General features: G+C 33.1%; 6 protein-coding genes and 1 non-coding gene across 8 annotated transcripts; 6 read left to right on the top strand and 1 right to left on the bottom strand.

The window, feature by feature from the left end:
• The first annotated feature begins 1449 nt into the window (after positions 1–1449).
• On the top strand, positions 1450–3294 carry LOC123192631 (glucan endo-1,3-beta-glucosidase). Its single transcript, XM_044605256.1, has 4 exons — positions 1450–1947; positions 2050–2622; positions 2726–2984; positions 3089–3294. Exons 1-4 carry the CDS (start codon positions 1492–1494, stop codon positions 3109–3111), a joined length of 1311 nt encoding a protein of 436 aa, XP_044461191.1. The 5' UTR covers positions 1450–1491; the 3' UTR covers positions 3112–3294.
• A 1312-nt stretch (positions 3295–4606) lies between these two features.
• Positions 4607–5210, top strand: LOC123192632 (major pollen allergen Ole e 10-like). Its single transcript, XM_044605257.1, has 2 exons — positions 4607–4988; positions 5069–5210. Exons 1-2 carry the CDS (start codon positions 4667–4669, stop codon positions 5092–5094), a joined length of 348 nt encoding a protein of 115 aa, XP_044461192.1. The 5' UTR covers positions 4607–4666; the 3' UTR covers positions 5095–5210.
• Positions 5211–10885: 5675 nt separating this feature from the next.
• Positions 10886–12756, top strand: LOC123192679. The gene has a single exon (XM_044605317.1). The coding sequence runs from the start codon at positions 11092–11094 to the stop codon at positions 11761–11763; it is 672 nt and encodes a 223-aa protein (XP_044461252.1). The 5' UTR covers positions 10886–11091; the 3' UTR covers positions 11764–12756.
• Positions 12757–14429: 1673 nt separating this feature from the next.
• TRNAK-CUU lies at positions 14430–14502 on the bottom strand. The gene has a single exon. It is a non-coding gene; the product is annotated as a tRNA-Lys (tRNA).
• An 80-nt stretch (positions 14503–14582) lies between these two features.
• LOC123192208 (dolichyl-phosphate beta-glucosyltransferase-like) lies at positions 14583–17609 on the top strand. 2 transcript variants are annotated; one of them, XM_044604679.1, is made up of 10 exons: positions 14583–14759; positions 14854–14902; positions 14982–15088; positions 15285–15330; positions 15803–15970; positions 16067–16156; positions 16300–16431; positions 16524–16607; positions 16749–16813; positions 17033–17609. In XM_044604679.1, the coding sequence occupies exons 1-10, from the start codon at positions 14647–14649 to the stop codon at positions 17217–17219; spliced, it is 1041 nt and encodes a 346-aa protein (XP_044460614.1). In that variant the 5' UTR covers positions 14583–14646; the 3' UTR covers positions 17220–17609. The 2 variants fall into 2 exon arrangements, with proteins under 2 accessions (XP_044460614.1, XP_044460615.1); XM_044604680.1 differs by having other exon boundaries at positions 14584–14759; positions 15803–15937.
• A 1217-nt stretch (positions 17610–18826) lies between these two features.
• Positions 18827–19985, top strand: LOC123192036 (epsin-3-like). Its single transcript, XM_044604512.1, has 4 exons — positions 18827–18966; positions 19071–19193; positions 19279–19440; positions 19556–19985. Exons 1-4 carry the CDS (start codon positions 18827–18829, stop codon positions 19983–19985), a joined length of 855 nt encoding a protein of 284 aa, XP_044460447.1.
• A 1655-nt stretch (positions 19986–21640) lies between these two features.
• Positions 21641–24005, top strand: LOC123192035 (dolichyl-phosphate beta-glucosyltransferase-like). The gene is made up of 9 exons (XM_044604511.1): positions 21641–21687; positions 22087–22132; positions 22609–22743; positions 22801–22819; positions 22859–22929; positions 23067–23198; positions 23291–23374; positions 23499–23563; positions 23819–24005. Exons 1-9 carry the CDS (start codon positions 21641–21643, stop codon positions 24003–24005), a joined length of 786 nt encoding a protein of 261 aa, XP_044460446.1.
• The last annotated feature ends 589 nt before the right edge of the window (positions 24006–24594 follow it).

Genomic DNA, 24594 nt, shown 5'->3' with positions numbered 1-24594 from the left:
AAATCTTATTTTTTTTCACTTAAAAACGGTTAAAATTAACTCAATTTGTCAGTGATATCACTTAATAGTTTTTTTTCAACCCAAATTTTTAAAAACAACATTTTCTCTTTAGGGTTTTTAGATTCAATTTTTTGATAAAAATGAGGTCTTCATTGACAACAAAGACTCTTTGTTGATGAAGAGCCTTCGTTGTGGATGAAGATGAGTAGTCTTCATCGACGACGACGATACCGCACAGTGTTAGAAGGAGGACAATCGAAATGAGGATGTGTCGGAGAAAAAGAGACGTTCCTTGGAGATAGTTAGAGAAGTCTCTTTATCGTCGGAAAACTGAATCTAAAAACCCTAGAAGAAAAATGTTGCTTTTGAAAACTTGTGTTGAGAAAAAATTGTTAGTTTTTAGGGTTTAAGAGGAGAAATGAAATCAAATTTAAGTTTATTTTTAATATTAATATAAAATAATCATTTTATCCTTAAAACTAATAGATTTAACGGTTCATTGATAGATAAATAAGATTTTCAAAGTTAACAGAGGAAAACTTAAGAAAACAGTATACTTTAGATGAGAATAAATCTTTTGGCCAATCAGAAATCGATAAATTGTTAACCGTTATTTCTATTCAAAAAATTTCCTTTTCTTCCAATAAAGAAGACGAAATCTAATTGGCAAAGAGATATTTACCAAGAACACTTGATTAATAAAAAAATGTGATTTATGTCGTAAAAAAATAATTTGCTCAGCTAATAATTTTTTATTTGTTATAAAGCCACCATTCAAAGTAAAGATTCAACCAAAAAGAAATTGCGGTGGGCTTCGTTAGAACTTTCTGATATTGACAAAACCGTGTAACTTGTCAAAATCGAACTCCCATTTCACAAACTTTTCCACAGAACGAAGCGTGTTCACTATGCAAAGCATGATAAGAGCCAGCTTATTTTTCGTCCAGACCAGATTTCTTTCGGTCAAACAATCTTTACGTGCCGGCTACCCCTTCTTGCCAGCTGAGGCAGCATCTTCGAAGCCCCAAAACTTTGCTTTAATATATATCCACATATTTGCTTCTCTTCATTAAAAAAAAAAAATGATAAATTAATTAACAACAGCCTGCTTTCACCATGTTCATGGGTTTGCCGATAATTTGCAATTAATTAAAATTAATCACATGTTTAATATCATATAAAATTGAGATAATGAGACAATTTAAACTGCATCCTCGCTGATCTTATGGCAAACAGAAGTGGCCTAATTTTAGCGTCTGTTGATAGGCAAAGCTGTTTTATAGTACTTAAGTGAAAGCTTCTTTATTACTCCCTTAATTCCTTTGATTTAGTGCTGATAAACTGTATACGTGGATACTTAGTGATAAATTTTCTATCTGTATAATATTACAAACCAGGTACTATTTTTTTTTTCCTATTTTTAATACGTTGATTGTTCTTATAAATACTGTCCTCCCTTCCACGGTCAATTCCACCATCTGATAATTAAACATGTCTAAAACTTCTTCCACGGCTCTTCTCCTCCTTACCAGCTTCATCGTCCAGCTCGCGGCTACCACCAGCGCCATCGGTGTGAACTATGGCACCTTGGGAAACAACCTCCCGCCGCCTGCTGAGGTGGCTAACTTTCTAGCGACAAAAACATATATTGATCGCATTAAAATCTTTGATACAAATCCTGAAATTCTTCGCGCCTTTGCCAACACTAACATTTCTGTGACGGTAACCGCCGGCAACGGTGATATTCCTTCTCTCACTAAGCTCGATTTTGCTCGCCAGTGGGTTGCCGCAAACATAGCTCCTTATTATCCACAAACAAAGATCATTCATGTTGCTGTTGGCAATGAAATCCTACAAAGTGCTGTTAAGGAATGGATTTATAATCTTCTTCTCGCCATGAAAACTCTTAACCAGGCTTTGGTTGATGCTGGGTTTAAAGATATCAAGGTTAGTTATGAATAACTAGTTGACTTTATAAATGAGTTCTAATATTTGGTACTTGATTTTACATTATGCCAGAATTTCAATTAACAGTTAAATGTTTTGCAGGTTTCTACGCCGCATACTCTAGGCTTTCTCCAGACGTCAGAGCCACCAAGTGAAGGGCGGTTCAGAGTTGGCTATGACAAACAAATAATAGCCCCAATGCTTCAGTTCTTACGCGAAACCAAGTCAGCTTTTATGATTAACCCATATCCTTATTTCAGCTACTCATCAAGGATGGAAAACTATGCGGTATTCAAAGCCAACCAAGGAATATATGACAAGAACACTCGCATCACATATTTTAACATGTTTGATGCCCAAATGGACGCTGTATATTCCGCCATGAAAAGGCTTGGTTACGGTGATGTGCCTATTGTGGTGGCTGAGACCGGTTGGCCGTCGGCTGGCGACCAAGATCAGCCGGCTTGTACATTGGAAAATGCACGCTCATTTAATTGGCACTTAGTTAGGCATGTTAAGGCCAGAAGAGGAACACCTTTGATGCCCAACCGCCGTTTCGAGGCTTATATTTTCGGGTTGTTTAATGAGAATCTTAAGCCCGGACCAACTGCTGAGAGGAACTTTGGTTTGTTTTATCCAGATTTTACCCCAGTTTATGATGCTGGTATTATGAAGGTATGATTTTGATCATAATCGGCCAATTTTTCTCTACATTAATGTTTTATTATTAATTTAATTTATCCATTCTATTGATATTCATTAAATATATTTGGTTTAGGTTGCTCCAACACCACCAGGCAAGAAATTCTGTGTAGCAAAAGCAGAAGCCGATGATGAAGCGTTGCAAGCAAACATTGACTATGTGTGTAGCAAGGGCATCGATTGCAAGCCTATTCAAGCTGGCGGAGCTTGCTTTGATCCCAACACAGTACGTTCTCACGCAGCCTTCGTCATGAATTCTTACTACAGTTTTCATGGCCGCCAAGATTTCAACTGCGATTTTGGTAGCACTGGTGTCATCACAACCCAAAATCCCAGTAAGACTTTCATTTCATTCCTTTAATTGTACCATTTATTAAATTAAGTTGGTAATTAAAATATATATTGATTTTGTTCTATTTTTGTATATTTCTGAGTACAGGCTATGGCAACTGTTTCTACTAGAGAAAGATCGTACTTAATTTGTTGATGAGAAGATGGGCGACTTGATTAACTGTAGATTATGATCAGACAAGTGTTATTTGTTGGTTTTCATTTGTAAATTTTTGTGTAGTTCAGCTTTGACATGAATTTAGTGTACTAATCATTTACTAAATAAAAGTCCTAAAACAATTAGCATTGTTCACACTTCACACGGTGCCATTGCCAGCTGCTAAAATAGCTTTTATGCTCATGTGTATACATTATTCCAGCCGTTCTTATGAGAAGGATTCCTGAAAGAAACTGAACTAAACACGACTACATTAATTTAATGAGTGATTAACATTTTCCCATTTGGATTTCAAATAGTTTTTCACTCGACCATTGTACAAATCACATTTTTATTCATCCAAAATTTAATTTAGTAAACGAAAGATAACCCTAATATAATATTAAAAAGTTAAATTATTAAATTTTCTTTAATTATTTCATTTTTTAAAATAAACATATTACTTTTAATTAAAAAAATTTATATATATCTATTTTGATATCAAATTTGAGTCAACACTCTTTTTTCTCTTTTGTTTTCGTTCATTTCTTCTTGAGTGGTTGGATTGACCCTAGCCTCATCACCATTTTTGTTCTCGTCAAGTTGTCACTCGCTTGTTGTGACCTTACATGCTATCCTCTCTCGTGCACCTATCATCTCTTATCATTGAGTGATTGGTCAACGGTTACAATCCCTATTATCAACACTCCTCTTACTCTGACAAATCATAAAATACACTTAGAACCAACTTCAACTCAGATATTTCGTCAAATATTATATTCTTATTCATTTCTTGCACTTACAACCCCAACTCGAAGTTGATATTTCACACTAGAAAGTCTAGTTTGGAAATTCCTTCACCTCACCAAAATCCCACAAACCTTGTCTATATTTCTAGCAATATCACAATCAATCAAATTAAAATGAAAATGCAAGTAAATGTTACCTTCTTACTTGGATTTAATAATCTTTCTTACTTGGACTTAATATATATATATATATATATATATATAAAATTTTATTTTTAAATTCAAAATTATTCAATCATATATTAAAACATTATCACTGGTAATTAAATTAGTACTTATAATAGAATTATACAAAAATTAAATTAGCTCAAATTGATCTTTTAAAATAAGGAACAAAATTTAGTGTTTGAACCAAGAAAAATGAGAGAAAATAATTCGCTTGTATTAATAATTTTGGGGAAGAATCTTTGCCCATTACATGTGAATATTTCAGCTTTTACCTAAGCATTATATTTTCTTTGAACTTCATTAAATTTCCCTGCAAGTCCTTGTATCAAATACATTAAGGTAAAAAATTTGATCCTAAATAATTGGGCAAAACTATAATTAGCTATCCGATACGTGTGGAATTGGAAACAACAAATCAGTGTTTGACCAAAAAATATACTTTGGCATTTTCCTTATATATAGTTTACAACTTTGCATGTAAAGCTTCAATTTCAAAACTACGAAATCTAAACAAGCAATATCATCAATAAGAGCAGAAAGAAATATAAGAATAATGGCGATGGCAAGCACCACCAATGTCTTTCTTGTCAGCATCTTGCTCCTCAATCTGTTGATCTCCACCACATCTCAGGAGGAGAAGTTTTGTGTGCCAAAACCAGACACTAATGATCAAGCCTTGCAAGCAAACATTGACTATGCTTGCGGCAGCGCTGGCGTGGATTGCAAGCCCATTCAACCTGGTGGAGATTGCTTTGAACCCAACGATTTGAAAGCTCACGCAGCTTTTGCCATGCATGCTTACTACAACGCCAATGGCCGCAATGACCACAACTGCGATTTCGCTCAAACTGGAACCTTCACCAATCAGAATCCAAGTAAGAAGTTTGTAGGTATAACATTGTTGTCTTTTAAAATCTTAAATTTCTTAAATCAATTCTTTCCATTTCGTGAACAGGCACCGACAAGTGCGTCTTTCAGTGAGATCACAAGAGGAATATATATAATTGGCAGATCAAAGGCTGCTTTCAGAGCAAGACATTTTTGTTATTTAGAGCTGGTAGTGTTTTTGATGAACAAGTGTACTCATTTTTAATAAATAAAAGAGCAATATTAAGCAAGTGTTCACCAGTGGCCCAAATAATATTAGATGCATCAGCCCAACCCTCAATAATCTCTTTGAGCGACTTAAAATCAAATTTAAATAATTATTTAATTAATATTATCCCAATAACATTAGAAAATTTTTAATGTTCTTTCATTTGAGCGATTATTAATTAAAATCTATTTTTTAAAGAAAATAAAAATTATTTATTTTTGAAAAATATTTTCCTTTCACAGTAGACACTTCACCTCCTTTATTAGTTTGCATATTGAACCCTTTCAACACATGATCTGTGTAGTTTTTCAGAGATATCCCCAAGATATTCTTAGATCAATCATAATACCTATCAGAAATGAAGTTTCTCCAAAGTCTTACATGTCAAAATTAGAATAAAACTCTTAGTTTTATTAAGAAGGTCTATGTTTTTCATACAAGTAAAATGTCATTTGTATAGATGCATTAATCGAATTTATTTTTAGCTATGTTGAATGATTTCGCGACTTTGTCAAACTTCTCATACCACTAATGAGACGTCTGTTTGAACTCATAAATAGATCATAAAATTTGCATACCAAATACTCTTTTTAACTTTCTTTAAATCTTTTAAGTTGTTTCATATACACTTTTTTAACCAAGTCATTATCGAAGAAAGTAGTTTTAATATGCATTTTGTAAAGCTTGTGATTAAAGTGAGCCATCAATTTCATTATCACCTGGAAGACATCTCTAATGGAAATTGGTGAAAAAGGTTTAATTGAAGTCAATTAGTATTCTCTACGTTTAACCCTTCAAAACCAACCTTGCTTTAAGTTTTTTTATATTTTCTTTGTTGTCCTTCGTAGTCTTGAAGATTCATTTGAAACTAATCGCTTTGTGTCCTTCGAGTAGTTTCAAAGAGTTCTCGGACTTCATTATTAAAAACTAATTCATCTCATTTTTTATTGTCTGAGTCATTTATCTATTTGATCATTTTTTACGGCTTCAATAATAGTGTTAAACATTTTTATCGAAAGATAGCAACAAATCGATCTCATGTGTCAACATTATTGAAGTTAATTTAATGCAATACATAACTAGGATTTCATTCATATATTCAATTATAATCAATACGATCACGCGTTTGAGACTAATAAAAGTTAAGGTTAGACTTTTGATTTCTTTCAATTTAAAATAGAGGTTTACATGATAAATTTTTAAATTAATGAAAATATATAATTTGTTTTCATTTTAAAAAGGAAAATTATAATAAATGACTAAAACTAAAGGGTGTTAAGCGAAATTACTTGGAACTCTAAGGATTAAGCAAAAATGCCCTCAATTTGAAAAATAACCAAACTACCCTTATATATAAACCCCACATTTCTCATTGATTTACTATTCAAATTTAAAGAAAATTTGGATCTTCCACGGACGCAATGGGTTTTCATTTTTTCCGTCAACATTTCGTATTTTTCGACAATCGGAAATAACAATTAAGGATAGTACATCATCTTACTTTTTGTTTGAATCAATTTATTGTTAGAAGTATTGAGATTTGAGAGAGAATTTGAGGTTTGAATTTTTAAGGTTTTGATTTTGAACAATACATAAAATATTTTGATTATAGGTTGTTTTGTTTGAATTTCTTGAGGGGTTTTATGTTATTGGATGTGTAGATTTGATTTGTATTGAAATTAGAGATTGAAATGAATATTTTTTATCGAAAAATAGGATACATCTGTCGACGCTACGGTAATCTCCCACAGGCGCCCATGGGTTGGGGGGAGGGGAATTCAGCATTTTCAAAATTTTAGGGGGTGGAGGAGATCACAGGGTTTGTGGGAAATTTTACATTGAACTGTGGGGCAGTTTGTGAAAACCATGGGTTGGGTGGAAATTGACTTTTTTTTAAACTATAGGGTCTATAGGAGATTAGAAAATTGATAAGGGGGCAAAGGAAAAATATTAGACCTGTTAAGAGTGGAAAATTTATAAGGGGGTAAATTGATATTTTTCACACTTGGGGTTTTTCAACGTGTAGTTTTTGAATTTCATATCTATTTTTCTTATTTTAGGGTTTTTTTAATGTAGTTTTCAAATTTGGCATCCGTCTCTTTATTTTTATTCTTTTTTAGAAACGTTTTACGATGTAATTATAAAATTTCAGATCAGTTTTTTGGTTTTCTCGTTTCTAAGTTATTTGAATGTGTAATTTTCAAGATTCAGATCTGTTTTTTCAGATTTTCGAGTGATTTTTTTTTTATTGACATTCTAGAGTATTTCAACACATAGAATTTGAATTTCAGTTTCGATTTTTTTATTTTTGTCATTTTATGATATCTCGACTCTTATTTTTCAGATTTTCAAGCAATTTTTCGATTATTGATATTCTAGGGTATTTCAACTTTTTGTCATTTTAGGATATATTGACTCATACTTTTCAGATTTTTGAATAATTTTTCAATTGTTGACATTCTAGGTATTTCAACGTATAGAATTCGAATTTCAGTTTTGATTTTTCAATTATTGACATTCTAGGATGTTTCAACGTACAAAATTCGAATTTAGTTCTGATTTTTTTATTTTTGTCATTTTAGAATATATCGATTCATATTTTTCAAATTTTTGAACAATTTTTTTATTGTTGACATTCTAAGGTATTTCAACATATACAATTCAAATTTCAGTTCTGATTTTTTGATTTTTGTCATTCTAGATATATCTATTTGTACTTTTCATATTTTTGAATGAATTTTTAATTGTTGACATTTTAAGATATTTCAATGTATACAATTCAAATTCTAGTTCTATTTTTCTAATTTCTACCATTTTAAGATTTTTGGTTTTTCACATTCTAGGGTATTTTTACGTATAGATTTCAAATTTCATTTTCGTTTTTCAATATTTGTCAATTTATGATATGTCAACTCATGTTTTTTCATTTAACCCCCTTATAATTATCTAACATTTCATTTAACACTTTTATATGTTGTCTTATATTAAAATACATCTATCTATTCCTAACATTTCATTTAAAATGTTCTTATAATGTTTAATATCAAAATACTTTCATATTTTTATAACTTTTTTTTAGCCCTTCATAATTATCTAATACTTCATTTAACACCCTTGTATGTTGTCTTGTATCAAAATATATATATTTATTCTTAACATGTTATTTAAATTTTTTATATATTGTGTAATATCAAAATGCCCCCTATATTTTTTTAACATTTATTTAACCCTTAAATTATTATCAAATATCCAAATACCCCCTTTACATGACATACAAACTAGATTTAACAAATAAAATTAAATTTTGAGTTAAGATTCATATAAATACTTTTTTTCACGAATTAATTTTTTTCAATTCAAATTCAAAAATATGAATTTCTTCCTTCCAAACGAATCTGTAGTAATAGATATTAAATAAAAATGAGAGTGAGTGTTTAAGTGATATGAGAAATGTATGTAATAAGAATAAGAATGAGAGAGTTTATATAAATGTGGTGAAAGGTAATTTTGCTATTTTAAAAAAATTACGGCATTTTTACTTAAAAATAAGAAAAATAGATATTTTTACTCAAAAATAATAAAAATAGACATTTTTACTTAATAAAAAGATAAAATAGGTATTTAATATAATTTCCCCTTTACAAATATAAGTGATATTAATTCTGTTATATTTATATATTTTATAAACTGACATATACATTTTGACAGTGCAACCAACATCTGATTATAGACAAAAGTAAAAAAGTATTATTTTTTGACTTCAAAAAATAATCACTCTCCCTGAAAATTTTCATTGTATAAATAGAAAATATTCTTTTAAGAAAATACCCAATTCAGTTGGACATGTTAATGCTTAAATTAATATTTCCTTTATCACTTAACTTTTTATACTTAACTTAAATTAATACCCCTAATTTAATAATAATAATAATAATAATAATATTCACAATTTTGGTCCACATTTAGTTGGAGTGATCTCTTTCATCACTAATTAATTTGCAATTACATCGACAACGCAACTAAAGGATGTTCTCATCACTTCTCTTTATATGAATATTCCTAGTACCAACTTAATTATCAATCGGTTCTTTTTTTTTTTTAAATGAAAACCCAGATCATTATTTTCAGGATTGAACCAATCACATTGAATAAGTTAAACTTTAAATCCAGCTATCAATCTCATAATCATTAAATCATGTAAATTAAGATTTGATTTTGATATATTGTAAAAAAATGATCGAACCCTCCAATCGGTTCTGTTGCTTGATCTTGAATTTAATTAATTAAGTAATTAATTGGATTAAATGAATCTATAGCCAGTAATTAATAATCTCCTCTTTAATACCTAACTTGCTTCCATTTACAATTTTACAGTCTCACAGGACATGAAAGCAGGCAGAATCTTATTGAAGCCCCAGGCGTCCCCAATGACAAGCATTTTGCTTTTAGTCGGTGTTCTAAAGTCCTCAGGATTTTTCTTTCTTGTGAAATGATTTAAAGGCAATGGTGCCTTTAGAAGGAAACAACACTTTAATGAGAAGCCTTATTGGTTGCAAAATGAGGTAAGCTGGCCTTCTCATTCAAAAACAAAAGAGAACCCAAGACAACCACTTGTTTTTTATTTTTTTTTTCTTGATTATTTTTCTCCGAACGACTCCACCAAACCTGTGACAATTATGATATGGGGCCAATTCCTGGCGAGACTCGTTAACCTTTGTTGACAAATAACTAGTGTCCATAGGAAAATAAACTCATACAAAATTAGTCAACTTTTCGGAATGAAATGTTGAGATTTTGTGTAACAAGTTGGTAAGTTTAGTTGTATCAATTTGATAATAATACTTGTATTCATGATTAGAAAACTAATCAGCTTGGGTATTTTTTTTTTTAATTTCCTAGATGGGATTACCATAATTTTGTGCCCCTCTTCTCTATCCAAAAAGCATATTTATTAAAATTAAAGGTTTAATAAGAGTGACTTATAGTTTTAAAAGATAATTTAAGTGATAAAAAAATTAAATTTTATGTATAAAAATAAATATTTAAAAATTTTTCAATAATATTTTAAAGTTAAATTCTCATATAAAAGGTAAATAACTGGACCAACTTTTCACTCCCATAGGAAAAAAAAAAAAAACGGGGACTCCTAAGCCCAAGATAGAGAAATTTGTGAAAGTATACGTGCTTTTTGCAGCCTTGGCCTTGGAACGGATCAGAATTATCAGGTGGGTTTTTGTTGGATGGCATTGTTCTTGCCAAAATCTGTCTATCTTGTCTCTTTATGATGATCTGTGCCTGTGATGGAATTATGGATCTTAATTGTCACTCAACCTAGTAATGATTTAACATATAATTAATTACAACGCTGCATGGGTATAATTAGGTAAAATTGTCCCCCATCTGTGTCCTTGAATGCTTTCTTTATTACATAAATGGTACATTCCAAGGCATCATATACAGGAAAAAGATGGAGAAGAGAAGAGAAAGTGGGAGCATCATGAGATACTAGATCAAAATATTAAGACCAACACTCAAGTAACCCAACTGCTTTCACCTCAAGAAACCCCTTAAATTATAGATTGACTTGCATAGTTAAAGTTTGTCAAATAAAATATGAATGATGTCTTGGGTAATAATCCAAGAAGTAAAAAAAGTTACCTTCAATCTCTGAGATCGTTTCAATAATAGAGTGGCATATACATTTGTAAGAGAGAGCAGATTTATGTAAAGTGATGACTCTCTTTTTGACTGCAACATCCCAAACAAAATAAAGCCAACGTATCATTAAAAGCTTTAGATTGGTTTGTTGTTATACACAAACAAAACCCACCAGCACCAGCACCAACACCACCAGGCCACCGCCACCAGGAACCCACAAAACCATGGGAGAAAAAGAGAAGAAAAACAATAAGAAGCAAAAACACCAACACCCAAATGGCCAAACCACAAAACCAGCTTCAGATATTTCATTCAAGCCTTGTTCCGAGGTAAAAGGCCTCAAATTTGGAGGCCAATTCATAGTAAAATCATTCACAATCCGAAGAGCACGGACTCCTGAGCTTCTGAAACTTCTTTCTTACCCACCAATAAACAAATCCAACAACAATAACAAAGTCCCTCTTCCTTCAACCACAGGTTTCTTGCCTACAAACTTCACAATCTTGGCGCATCATGCTTGGCATACACTCACACTTGGTCTCGGCACGAAAAAGTCTAAAGTAGTTCTGTTTGTTTTCGAATCTGAAACCATGAAGTTGGCAGTGGACAGAATATGGCCGCCAGAGATACCCCTTGGAGAAGTGAACAAGAAGCTTATAAGAGGGTTAAGTGGGTCTGAAATGGCTCGGTTCAAGTTCAGAAAAGGCTGCATCACTTTCTATGTATATGCAGTGAGGCGAGTTGGGAACATTGGCTTCGCCTGCGCCGATGATCTAAGAACAATATTGCAGTCGGTTGTTGCACTAAACGATTTCTTGGATCACACAGCCATGCTCGCGATGCCAAACCAGAGAAGCATCAATTACTCTACTCCTCCGGTCGCCATGGCTCATTAAACATCTTTATCATCTTCAAATATTCGTCTTTTTTCTTCTTTACATCATTATCATCAACATCATCACCAACATATATCATTATCTTCTTCTGGTAGATTTATTTTTTTTAATCTGTTGAATTTTGGAATATTTTTTTAATTCTGGACATGGGGAATTGGTTTATTTGTTGGGAATCTTGTTCATGTTTTTTTTTTTTGTCCCGGAAAAAATTGTATTGTAGTATGAATAAATTTCAGTCTTTTAAGTAAATTCAAGCTCTTTCCAGTTTCTGGGCTGTTCTGAAGATCAGGTTAGTGACAGGTGACCTTGCAGACATGTGAATATCTTCTAATTTTATTACTGTATGTTTTGCGGTATTATCAAGCAATCAATTACTCAAAATAGATTAAACTTTGTTCTAGGCTAGAAATATGAACTGACCCAACTGCAAAAATATTGGTGAGCTTTTAGGGAAAGAAGCTGAGAGATCAACATCTGAAATTAGAATAGTTAATTGACAGTGTAATTAATGGTATATTATCACTATCATTACAAATAAAAATAGTTGAAGTGAAGCGAAGTTGCAGAGTCAGTTTGATCTTTGTTTCACCGATGCAGATTCAGGCCATGCCAAAATTTTTCTTCCCCCTATTATTCCGAAATTTTATTAATCATTATGATTGATTCAAATTTGAAAAAATGTCTCAAAATTTCATTATACAGTATGATTAGACCAATTCCGAAAAAGGTCAAAAAGTGGGATTGTGCGACAAAAAAAATTTTCTTCCTCCAAAGTCCATAACACTGTTTTCTTGTGAATTGTGCAGATATCTTACCGTGAACACTGCTTGCAAATGTTCCGCAAAAACCTGTGGAACCTGTGGCTGGCATCATTAAACTATTTTTATAATTTGGGGCACATATTTCAGTATTTCCATAGGTTAAAAAGGGTATTATCCTTGAGAAAGATGTCTAACTATTACTCACTTTTACTGAAAGTATCAATTGCACCTGTCATCTTCATTTCTATTGAAGATAAACAATTTCAGAAAATACTATGATGTGTGGTGCATAAATATGTTGAAAATTTGTATAAATAATCAAGTAAAAGTAGTGTGGCATGATGAAAAAGGATGATGGTTAGGCTGAAGGGCCAACCTCTCCACCGATAACAAAAGCTTTATGGTCTACTAAAGTGGGGGAAAAGAAAAAAGACTTTAATTTTCTTTTTCTTCTAGTGGCTTTAATCATACCATGGGAAGGAGAAGGCCACTCTCCAACCAACCTTCATCACATGACTACTGTCCAACTCTCTCCTTAAGTTGTGCCCACCTCATTTTTCTTCCCCCAAAAAGGGCCAAATGATTTTTTTCCACCCAAATATTTGATAAAAGGACAATTCCCAACCTTCAAGTTTGTAAAAGACTTTTTCACCCATACGTCCAAATTGATTGTTACTTTTTTAACCCACCAAAATTAATCCTGAGATTTATGTTTTTTTTTGTCAAAATATTATAATAAGATTAATATTCCATCCACCTTTGTTCTTATTTTCATTTCACTCTAAATAACTATAAAATTTATTGGGCACCAACAACATTCAATACTAGCAAAGTTAAGAATAGCATCTATTGATGCAATTTTCAGGTAAAATTTCACCAAATTGCCAAATCGGTAGATTATTATATATTCCCTCAATTTAAAGGAAAATGAAGAAAGTGGATAAGTTTTGCAACTGGAAAATCTTTTTGGAGACTCTGTCGCCCCCATTGATAGACACAAAACAACCAAACCCTTGATTCCAATGTGAAAAAAAAATCAGCCAAATGACCCACCACAATTTGAAAATTGAGCCACGTACCATCATGAACACTGTAAAATTTTTCTTCCTGCTCAGATTCCAAAACTGAAGGAGGATCAAACAAAGCTGAATCCACAGGGCTTCCTACCCACAACCAATGATGCACAAGCTCCCATTACTTTAAAAAATTGATGAGATGAGTTAAAAGTATTGAGTGTTATTTTTTAATTTGCGAAAATTAGAAGATCCAGAGGTAAGAATTTAAAGATTGAACTGTGTTTCGGCTATCTTCTTTCTAAAATACTTCCCATATTTTTGAATTTTGAAGTGTGTTTGGTGTTGCCAATGGCATTCTGTGCCATGGCTTGGCAGTAGATGAGGCCCCTGGAAAATATATAAAAACAGGTAACAGAATATAGAATGGATTATATGACAACGACTAAAGCTGGAAGACAAAATACTTTACTGTCAATACATATATGCTAAAGATTCTTCAAGGGAGCACAGAAATTAATACACAGAAACTTGCAGTTGCCCATGCTCTCGATGAAGAATCTGCAAAACTTGTTGGAAAATCTCTTATCTGAAACTGAATGTTCATGAATGTTATTCGATTTGAATTTCACGGAACTCCGAAGAAGTGAAATGAAGATAAAGAATGAGGCGTGTTGAACATTTTCAAAACTTTCATCCATTTCCGAAGTTGGATTTTGCATGTTTGGAAAGGAATCCTGGCATTGTGAAAGTGTTTCCTTCAACACCTCAAATAAATCAAATGCGTCTTCAGTATGTTTGTCATGAAATCATGAGATTTTGAAAATTTTTCCTTCATTCGATTAAAAATTCTTCCCAACTGTAAATTGATTGTTCAACAAAAAAGAGGGAGCGCCCACCGTGGGGCTCGAACCCACGACCACAAGGTTAAGAGCCTTGCGCTCTACCGACTGAGCTAGACGGGCTAGTTTGCTTCCTGACTCTAAGTATCATTATAATAACTATTAAATCTTGATGAAAATAAGAACCTAAATTTAGGAGAACGAGTTACTTGATATTCACTCATCAAAGGCGGCAAAGAACCAAAACACAACCTCAGGGGCAAAACGATGGCGTTGCTGTGGACGCTTGTGGAAGTAATGGTAGCTCTCATCCTGCTTGTACTATTTGGATTGGTTTTTGTGATTATTTTCGAAGCATATAGAAGAAGACACAATAACGCGTATGTTTACTCATTATTAGAAAAACCTAATATTCAAATTTTATCAATTTCCGCCTTTGTTAATCTCTCCCGTTTTTGTTTTTCATTTTAACAGCCACGTTGAAGCTCCGGCAATCTTCGAAGATCCTAATTCGTTGAAAAAGGTTAGATTTTCAATTATTTTTAAATTTCTTTTTATAATTTGATTCACCATTTATTTAAAAATTATATATTTATTTTCAGGTTCCTTGTCCTTCTCTTACTGATCCAGCGGAGAAATATATATCTTTGATAATTCCTGCATTCAATGAACAGCATCGACTTCCTGGAGCGCTTGATGAAACCTTGAAGTAATTTGAATCACAAAATTAATGTCATTTATTAACAATATTTTGTCGCACATTTACTAATTCTATTAGGGCAATGCAGCCTAAATATTGCTTCACGTTGTAAATGAATTCACTTTGCGTATTTGTTTTAATGATTGATTATGTCTATTACTATAATGGGAAAGTTTTTTCAATGATCTTAATTTTTACTTTGTAGTTATCTTCAACAGCGTGCGTCAAAGGATAAATCATTCTCTTATGAGGTATTTTTTGTTTCCTTCATCTGAGCTAAGATTTGGAACAATGAGAGCTGATTGTAGTAGAATTGCTAGTGTAAAATTGTAGTTTGTGTTTCTTCTGGAAAGATATAAGAAATTATTTATCTCTTTGTGTATGTTTATGATGTATTGAATTGCTTATATGGCCTTACTAAATAATCCTACTAAAAGAAAAATATATAATGATTGGATGAGTTTGTTATTCATTTTAACTGAAATTTTGTTATTGTTTATAGGCTGAAAAGTGAATGTATCAGATTGATGGCAATTTGAACTTTGGCTTTCAATTTTGTTTAATCTAGTGCATTAAATGATGTACAGATCTTTGTACAAACACTCAAACTGAATTCACTTCCAACAGAATTTTAGGGATTACTTTTGTTATACTATTTGAGGTTGGGCGTTACTCTAGCATCTTCACATTGCAACACTTATTTACAGCCAATTTAATTTGCAGGTTTTGATTGTTGATGATGGAAGTGTTGATGGGACAAAGAGAGTAGCTTTTGACTTTGTAAAGAAACACACAGTTGACAATGTGAGGATCATCCTCCTTGGAAGAAATCATGGCAAGGGAGAAGCTATAAGAAAAGTGAGTCTGAGCTATACAATCATTTCATCTATTGTGAGTCATTTTATATGGTTGAAGGGATTCCTTTTCTGCTACTTGTGACAGCAATTGATTAAAGCTCTTTACTTCTGTGAAAGCATTGTAAAACAGGGAATGCTTCATTCTCGTGGGGAATTACTTCTAATGCTGGATGCTGATGGTGCAACCAAGGTTAATGACCTAGAAAAACTTGAAAGTCAGGTTTGTATTAGCTTTGACTCTTCATACCAATAATATAATACTGCAGTTATGTTAGTTTTCTAGTTTTCACTTTCATTTAAAAATTCACCTCAAGTGGAAATATTAATCAATTTACTGCCATATACCTGATCTTCTCTGTATAGATCCATGCAGTCGCCAGAAAGGAGTATCGTTGTAAAGATTCGACACCTGGTGATTCCAATTTTAGATTATCTGATGTCCCAGTAGCAGCATTTGGTTCTCGTGCTCATCTTGAAGAGAAAGCTTTAGCAACAGTTAAGTTTTGTTAATGCCACTCACTATTTTATACCTGTGTTTCATTTGTGCTTAAAGCTTCTTTTAGTTGAACTAGTTTACTTTGTTTCAGAGGAAGTGGTACCGCAATTTTTTGATGAAGGGTTTCCATATTGTGGTTCTCTTGACTGCTGGTCCTGGTATTCGTGATACACAGGTGAGTTTCATCTTTATATATTTTTTTGCCATTTGACACCTCAAATTTTCTTCATTATTGTCGTGTCATAATTTAATAATGTATACTGAAATTGGAGAAATTTTGTTACTATTATCTAATATGTAATTCTTGGTGCATCAGTGTGGTTTCAAGATGTTTACTAGGACTGCAGCAAGGAAGCTTTTCACAAATATCCGCCTGAAAAGGTGTTTGGACCTTCTTACCCTATTGAATCTCCCCGTAAATTCTGATAATTTTTCCAAAAATTGAGAATAGAATTTGTCAATTGCTTCTTATTCTCAGCTGCTTTCATTTTATTGGCTTCTTTGTATAAGCAATGATTTATTCAATCTGTGAGCTGCTATTTATTATTCACTTGAATTTTGTACATTGCTATTACTCACAGAGCAAATTGGACCATGCAGGTGGTGCTTTGATGTTGAGATAGTTTATCTATGCAAAAGGTTTAACATCCCAATGGTGGAGATATCTGTGAATTGGTCCGAGATTCCTGGATCCAAGGTGAATCCCCTGAGTATCCCCAACATGCTTTGGGAGCTTGTGCTTATGTCAGTTGGATACAGGATGGGTATGTGGAAGACCGCCCAATGAGCCTTCAAGCCTCTGATTGGATCATAACTATGCAGTATTAGTTTTTTTAAAGCCACACGATCTAGTTCAGTGCAACAGAGACAGCAACACAGATAAGGCAACCGTAGGTTATACACATCTTTTAAATTATAGTTGAGCAGGCAAAAACTCAGTTTTATTCTTATTTATGCTGAGACCCTGAGCTAACCATTAGCAAAAACTACAAGAAATAATCCTTCTGGTTGACACCACATACTGTAAGGGAGAAGCTGTATTTTACAATTTTAAGGGCATTTCAATGTCAATGGCAATGCTCCAAGAAGAGTAAATTATGCTTTGAGAGGAGACGCTTGGACAATAGTGTCCTCTGAAGATTAAAATCAGGCTAATTTTAGTAGATAATGTTTCTCATCTATCTTCTCATTGACATGTTAAAAAATTCGGTGATAAGAAAATATCGGACCACCCAAATTACTAGCTCGACAACTCTTTGACAATGGACTTATTTTGAATCTACCAAAGACTCTACTTTCAATTTTGGTATGATCGATTATCATCTTAACAATAAAATCTTCATTAATCTATATTCAATGTGCCTGTCATTTGGGTATCCATCATAACAAGATGAGATATTAAACTTGATGACTTGTGTCTTGTAGCTGTTTGGATCACATGTATTAGGAAGATGACTCACCTGATGATTCAGTTTTCATATACAAATTGCGACCAAACCACTGAAAACAGAGTGAAGAGACTTTGATACAACAAAATCTGGCAAGGATATCAAATTCTAGTTAATCAAGATTGCGCCAAAGGCTTGGAGCTACAAGGATATCTTGACATAGATAATCATAGTTGGATGATATTCGGTTTTGTTAAGGAGAGAATTTGGGTGATTTGTGATCCTTGATATTGTGCGGGTCACTAAACATGATTAAGAGGGTATATGTTGTGTGGATTGTATCTAAGTATGTACTCCTGTGAGAAGGAGAGATTGCGAGAATAAAAAGAAAAAACAATACAACTTTTTCCTCTTTGTAAGCATTTGTCAATTTTCCTTTACAAGAAAAATCATTTTTCAGCTTGCCAGAGAGAAGGGTGGGTTTGGTATCTCAACTTCACCATTTTCATAATTAATTCATTAGTACTTTTTTCTTGATTTAACGTTATTGGAAAGTAAACAAAACCGTTAAACAGCGAACATTGTTAATGAACAAGGACTGTCAAATCGAAGTCAATTGAAATATCAAATAGATATATAGTTCTTTTTTAGTCAAAGTTTTACATTAATTTCACCTTCAATCAAGAAGATTTTCCATTAAAGAAAAGAGTTTTGCTACCCAACCCTATGTTTTTAGCTGTAAATTTCCGTGATGAGCTCACCATTCTTATCCCAGTTTCAAATTAAAAGTTGATATCTGCTCTAAAATATTCCTATATGAAATTTTCTTATTAGCCTTGTTACGCAAGCCAGTTCACTTTTATAGAGTAGTTGGTGTTCGTTCATACTGTAATGGAGTTGTTACAGTTCTTACGTACATGGATCTCTATCTAATAAGGCTTTGAAAAATGAAAAAGAAAAATATCAAAAAATTGTTTCCATCATATTCCTTTCCATTACGGTAGAAATGTTAAGCACTAATCAAAACTATAACTCCAACATGAGCAATCTTATTTTTCATAATCTCAAAACACAAGCTTCTTTCTTCTTCAAGGAGAAGATAAAGTCTGCTCGATTGGCCCTCACCGATGTTACACCCGCAGAACTGTAAATTTATTCTTTATATTGTTCCATGCAGATAATGAATGTTTATATATTTTCTTCATGGATTTTTTCTTTTTTAATATAATTCATGTTGCCGGGGCTTTAAGGTTGACAGAAGAAGCGACAAGTGGAAATCTATGGCCACCAGATACACGTACCATGGGTGTGATATCAAGGGCTGCCTTTGAAGTTGATGATTATTGGCGGATTGTACATATTGTACACCAGAGGTAAGTTACGATGAGTGTTCTCAAGTACAATTAAACTGACTATTTTAAACTTCCCTTGATTTATTCTACATTATAATTAATTTAGGTTTCTGAAGTTTGATGGGAAGAACTGGCGAGCCTCTTACAACGCTCTAATTTTACTGGAACACCTTCTAACTCATGGACCCAAAAGCGTTGCTGAGGAGTTTCAGAACGATGAAGATGCTATAAAGGAGATGGGAAAGTTTCAATATATTGATGAGAAAGGGTACTGCTTAATCGCTAATTACTGCTTTATTTGATGATGTGTTCATCATGCTGCTTCACCTTCACTTCATTTCAAACTCATATCTATGTTGATTTCATGCGTATGTGTTATGCAGTTTCAACTGGGGCTTCAGTGTCAGAAAATTATCTGAGAGAATAATACAACTTCTCGAAAGTGAGTCACTACTCAAAGAAGAGAGATCAAGAGCTCGTAAGCTAAGTAGAGAGATTAAAGGGTTTGGGAGCTTCACCCAGCAGCGATCCTCAACAATGGATGAAGGTTTCAGAGACTCAAATGTAAAAACATACGGGAGATGTAGTTCTTACTGTAATGATTATATAAATGAGCATGACAAACTGGGGGACTTGAGCCAGAGTTTCTTGAATGAGGAAAGGACTGAAAAATTACCTGAAAAGCCACCAAAGAATTCTGAGTTCTGGGCAAATACCGCTGGAGATAATGGATATCTTAAGGAAGAAAAACACCCATTCTTGTGGAAAGACGAGCTTGAATCTACAGCATCATTGCTTTCGTCTATCAGATGAAGTTTTAATGAATAATCAAAATTCGGATGTCTTAGAAGTTAAGTGATGGTGCTGTGGTGTAGCGATTGGTACTGTTTTGATGAAGATAAATCGAGTCACCTCTATTACGATGTTTAGCTATGAGACACAGTTAATCATAGCAAAGGTATCTACAGAAATTTCCCAAATAGAACAAATTGTAAAATGAAATATATTTTCTGTACTATATTTCCTTTTATTTGACTTCTATTTCCTTGTAAAACATTTTTATTCTATTTTCATACTATTAGAATTTCTTTGTATATACCGTACAACTTTAAATCAATAATATAGTGACAAATATTTTCTTGTACTCTCTCGCATGTTTGCTCTCGCCACTCTAGCAAACTCTTTTTTCTTTTAATCTAAGACACTGCCACTCCAGGTGAAGTTCCAAACATTAATGATATCATGAGTTTCTCACCTCATGTGCTCTTATTGTTGTGACTTTGGATCTTATATTGCATGAGTTAACCACCTTCAAGCAAAAACAATTTTTTTCTTTTTGGTGTCAGGTGATGAGTGTGTTGTCCTTAGGCGGAATAACACTTGGGTAGTTCCATTGTCTCCTCAATCGAATTTGATGGTTATCATTGGGTTGATAAGGTTAAACATCAAATTAATGGGTTTATTGAGTGATGCAAAACTCATCTAGTTGCCAAGGGTTTTTATCCTTATGTTGGTATGAATTTTAGAAAAACTTTTAGTCTTATTGTCAAGTCCACTAACATTCTTACTCTTACTACCATGTCTTGTTGACCACTATGTCAACTAAATGTCAAGAATTTTTTTCTTTCAAAGGCATCTTGATGAAGAAGTATTCATAGTGTAGCCTCCTAATTTTACTAACCCTAACAAACCGCTTATCTTTGTTGTCTTATTAAAACTATTTATGGCCTTAAATAGACACCTCGTGCATGATACCAACAATTATATTCCTTTCTACTTGACTATAGGTTTCTCAATACTTAATCTAATCCCTAATTGTCCATTTGTCGCACCTTATCATTTATTGTGATCATGCTTATTTATGTGGACTATAGATTTGTCAATACTCAATCTGCTTAGTTGTGACTGGTTATGTTAGTTATTATAGATTGTGTATCAATCTTGTGTTTTACTTTTACTTGTCAAGACTTGAGTTCACTCAACTTCTTTTTTGGTATGAAAGTTTTTTGACAGTGCACCATCCTGTATGTTTCTCAACGTCACTACATGATAAATTTGCTACGACACTTTTAGCTTGACAGATGTGTTTTGTATGCTACGCTTTTTGTCTATTCTAAGACATTATAGTCCTGATGCTACACTTTATCACAAAATCATTGGTGGTCTTTAGTACCTTACCATCACTCGACATGATATTGTGTTTATTTATATTTTAGTAGCCCAATGACTATTTGCTCCTGCTCACCAAGGCATGTATGTAGTTAGACACATGTTTTTGTATATTAGGGGTTCTCTATTTTATGGTCTCATTTTTCATTATGACTCCATCCTTCATCTCTTACCTTGTTTTAATGCTAACTGGGTTATTGATGTTTTCACTGCCAATCTATCATTGGTGATTGTGTTTTTCTTGGTTGTAAACTTTTTTATTAGACTGTCAAGAATCTGGTTTTTGTGTCCCATCTAGTATGGAGTCAGAATATTGTGTCTTCTCTCATGTTGTTCTTGATGTTCGGTGATTCTGTTATTTTCCTGCATGAGTTCGACATTGTTTTTTACTCGTCTGGGCTCCTCCTTTGCGACAATTAGTTTGCTCTCTCCACATGGTCGCTAATTTTGTTTTTCATGCTCACACTTGACATATCAACATCAATTTTTGCTTCATCCTTACTTGGTTGCTCATGAGGCTTTTTGTTCAACATGTTCCTAGGATCTTTCAGCTTGTGGATATATTATTGAGTTGTCTCACGAGCACTTTCTTTCTTTGTGTCTCTAATTGCAATTTTATGAGCTCCCACTGCAATTTTGAGAGAGAGAGTTAAATGAGATGTTTTTTTTTCTTTTTTTAATTATTGATTATGTGGGTAACCATTATGAGAAAGGTTTTTGAATGATCTTAATTTTTACTTTGTAGTTATCTTCAACAGCATGCGTCAAAGGATAAATCACTCTCTTATGAGGTATTTTTTGTTTCCGTCATCTGAGCTAAGATTCGGAACAATAAGAGCTGATTGTAGTAGAATTGCTAGTGTAAAATTGTGGTTTGTGTTTCTTCTTGAAAGATATAAGAAATTTTTTGTCTCTTTGTGTATGTTCATGATGTATTGAGTTGCTTATGTGGCCTTACTAAATAATCCTACTAAAAGCAAAATATATAATGCTTGTATGAGTTTGTTCTTTATTTTAACTGAAAATTTGTTATTGTTTATAGGCTGAAAAGTGAATGTTTCGTATTGATGGCAATTTGAAATGTGGTCTTCAATGTTGTTTAATCTAGTGTATAAAATGATATAATAAACTTTGTATGAACACTGAAAGTGAATCCACTTCTAACAGAATTTTAGGGATTAATATTCATATTCTATTTGAGGTTTGGCTTTACTCTGGCATCTTCTGCATTGCAATTACACTAATTTACTGCTGAGTTGGTTGACAGGTGTTGATTGTTGATGGTGGAAGTGTTGATGGGACACAAAGAGTAGCTTTTAACTTTATAAAGAAATACACAGTTGACAATGTGAGGATCATCCTTCTTGGCAGAAATCATGGCAAGGGAGAAGCTATAAGAAAAGTGAGTCCAAGCTATACAATCATCTCATCTATTGTGAGTTATTTTATATGGTTGAAGGGATTCCTTTATGCTACTTGTGACAACAATTGATTGAAGTTCTTTTCTTCAGTAATAGCAGAATTACTTCTAATGCTGGATGCTGATGGTGCAACCGAGGTTAATGACCTAGAAAAACTTGAAAGTCAGGTTTGTATTTGCTTTGACTCTTCATGCCATAAATTTAATACTGTTGTTTATGGTAGTTGTTTAGTTTTCATTTAAAATTCGCCTAAAGTGGAAATATTAGTCAAGTTACTACAGTCTACCTGATCTTATCTGTATAGATCCATGCGGTTGCCAGAAAGGAGTATCGTCGTAAAGATTCCACATCTGGTGATTCTGATTTTAGAGTATCTGATGTCCCAGTAGCTGCATTTGGTTCTCGTGCTCATCTTGAAGAGAAAGCTTTGGCTACGGTTAAGTTTTGTTAATGCTACTCACAATTTTATACCTGCGTTTCATTTTTGCTTAAAGCTTCTTTGAGTTGAACTAGTTTACCTTGTTTCAGAGGAAGTGGTACCGCAAATTTTTGATGAAGGGTTTCCATATTGTGGTTCTCTTGACTGCTGGTCCTGGTATTCGTGATACACAGGTGAGTTTCATCTCTATATAATTTTTTCCATTTGACACCTCAAATTTTCTTCATTGCTGTCTTAGCCCTTTGGTGTTGTTAACTTTTGTTGCTATTATCTAACATGTACTTCTTGGTATATCAGTGTGGTTTCAAGATGTTTACTAGGACTGCAGCAAGGAAGCTTTTCACAAATATCGGCCTGAAAAGGTGTTTGGGCCTCCTTCCCCTATCGATTCTCCCCTTAAATTCTGACAAAGTTTCCAAAAATTGAGGAGAACAGAATTTGTCAATTGCTTCTTATGCTCAGTGTGTTCACTAAGTGGAATTTAATATCTTTAAGCTGCATTCATTTTATTGACTTCTTCATATAAGCAATGATCTGTTCCTTCTGTGACCCCCTATTTATTATTCACTTGAATTTTGTATTTTGCTATGACTCACAGAGCAAATTGGACTATGCAGTTGGTGCCTTGATGTTGAGAGAGTTTATCTATGCAAAAGGTTTAACATCCCAATGGTGGAGATATCTGTGAATTGGTCTGAGATTCCTGGATCCAAGGTGAATCCCCTGAGTATCCCCAACATGCTTTGGGAGCTTGTGCTTATGTCAGCTGGATACCGGACGGGTATGTGGAAGATTGCCCAATGAGCTTTCAAGCGTGACTGGATTATAAATCCAAAATTAGTTTTTTAAAGCCACACGATCTTAGTTCAACTCAACAAAGACATCAGACACTGATTAGACTACCGTAGTTTAGACACATCTTTTAAATTATAGTTGAGCAAGCAAAAGCTCAGTTTCGTTCTTATTTATGCTGATCATGAGCTAACCATGAGCAAAAACTACAAGAAATAATCCTTCTGGTTGATACCACATATGGTAAGGGAGAAGCTGTATTTTGCGGCTTTAAGGGCATTACAATGTCAATGGCAATGCTGCAAGAACAGTAAATTATGCTTTGAGAGGGGACGCTTGAACAATAGTGTCCTCACAAGATTAAACTCAGGCTAATTTAGTAGGTAATGTTTCTCATCTATCTTTTCCTTGACATATTCAAAAATTTGGTAATAAAAAAATATCAGAACACCCAAATCACTAGTTTAATAGTTTTTTGGGGATGGACTTATTTTGAATCTACCAAAGACTCTAAGTTCAATTTTGGTATAATTGATTATCATCACAACATTTACTTTATTATTCTATATTCAAAGTGACCTCATTTGGACATTGATCACAA

Source organism: Mangifera indica, chromosome 12 (assembly GCF_011075055.1).
Source record: "Mangifera indica cultivar Alphonso chromosome 12, CATAS_Mindica_2.1, whole genome shotgun sequence".
Lineage (NCBI taxonomy): Eukaryota > Viridiplantae > Streptophyta > Magnoliopsida > Sapindales > Anacardiaceae > Mangifera > Mangifera indica.
The sequence above is the reverse complement of the archived record's forward strand: the minus strand, read 5'-3'. Positions and strand labels throughout refer to the sequence as shown.

Bases quoted from the DNA above. Each gene is read 5' to 3' on its own strand.
- LOC123192632 (XM_044605257.1), top strand. From the start codon at position 4,667: ATGGCGATGGCAAGCACCACCAATGTCTTTCTTGTCAGCATCTTGCTC. The intron at 4,989-5,068 runs GTAAGAAGTTTG...TTTCGTGAACAG, and splicing joins CTTCACCAATCAGAATCCAA to GCACCGACAAGTGCGTCTTT.
- LOC123192036 (XM_044604512.1), top strand. From the start codon at position 18,827: ATGTTAAGCACTAATCAAAACTATAACTCCAACATGAGCAATCTTATT. The intron at 18,967-19,070 runs GTAAATTTATTC...CGGGGCTTTAAG, and splicing joins GATGTTACACCCGCAGAACT to GTTGACAGAAGAAGCGACAA. The intron at 19,194-19,278 runs GTAAGTTACGAT...TAATTAATTTAG, and splicing joins GTACATATTGTACACCAGAG to GTTTCTGAAGTTTGATGGGA.
- LOC123192679 (XM_044605317.1), top strand. From the start codon at position 11,092: ATGGGAGAAAAAGAGAAGAAAAACAATAAGAAGCAAAAACACCAACAC.
- LOC123192035 (XM_044604511.1), top strand. From the start codon at position 21,641: ATGGAGTCAGAATATTGTGTCTTCTCTCATGTTGTTCTTGATGTTCG. The intron at 22,133-22,608 runs GTATTTTTTGTT...GTTGGTTGACAG, and splicing joins ATAAATCACTCTCTTATGAG to GTGTTGATTGTTGATGGTGG. The intron at 23,199-23,290 runs GTTAAGTTTTGT...ACCTTGTTTCAG, and splicing joins AAGAGAAAGCTTTGGCTACG to AGGAAGTGGTACCGCAAATT.
- LOC123192631 (XM_044605256.1), top strand. From the start codon at position 1,492: ATGTCTAAAACTTCTTCCACGGCTCTTCTCCTCCTTACCAGCTTCATC. The intron at 2,623-2,725 runs GTATGATTTTGA...TATTTGGTTTAG, and splicing joins ATGATGCTGGTATTATGAAG to GTTGCTCCAACACCACCAGG. The intron at 2,985-3,088 runs GTAAGACTTTCA...TTCTGAGTACAG, and splicing joins CATCACAACCCAAAATCCCA to GCTATGGCAACTGTTTCTAC.
- LOC123192208 (XM_044604679.1), top strand. From the start codon at position 14,647: ATGGCGTTGCTGTGGACGCTTGTGGAAGTAATGGTAGCTCTCATCCTG. The intron at 14,760-14,853 runs GTATGTTTACTC...TCATTTTAACAG, and splicing joins AGAAGAAGACACAATAACGC to CCACGTTGAAGCTCCGGCAA. The intron at 15,089-15,284 runs GTAATTTGAATC...TTTACTTTGTAG, and splicing joins GCGCTTGATGAAACCTTGAA to TTATCTTCAACAGCGTGCGT.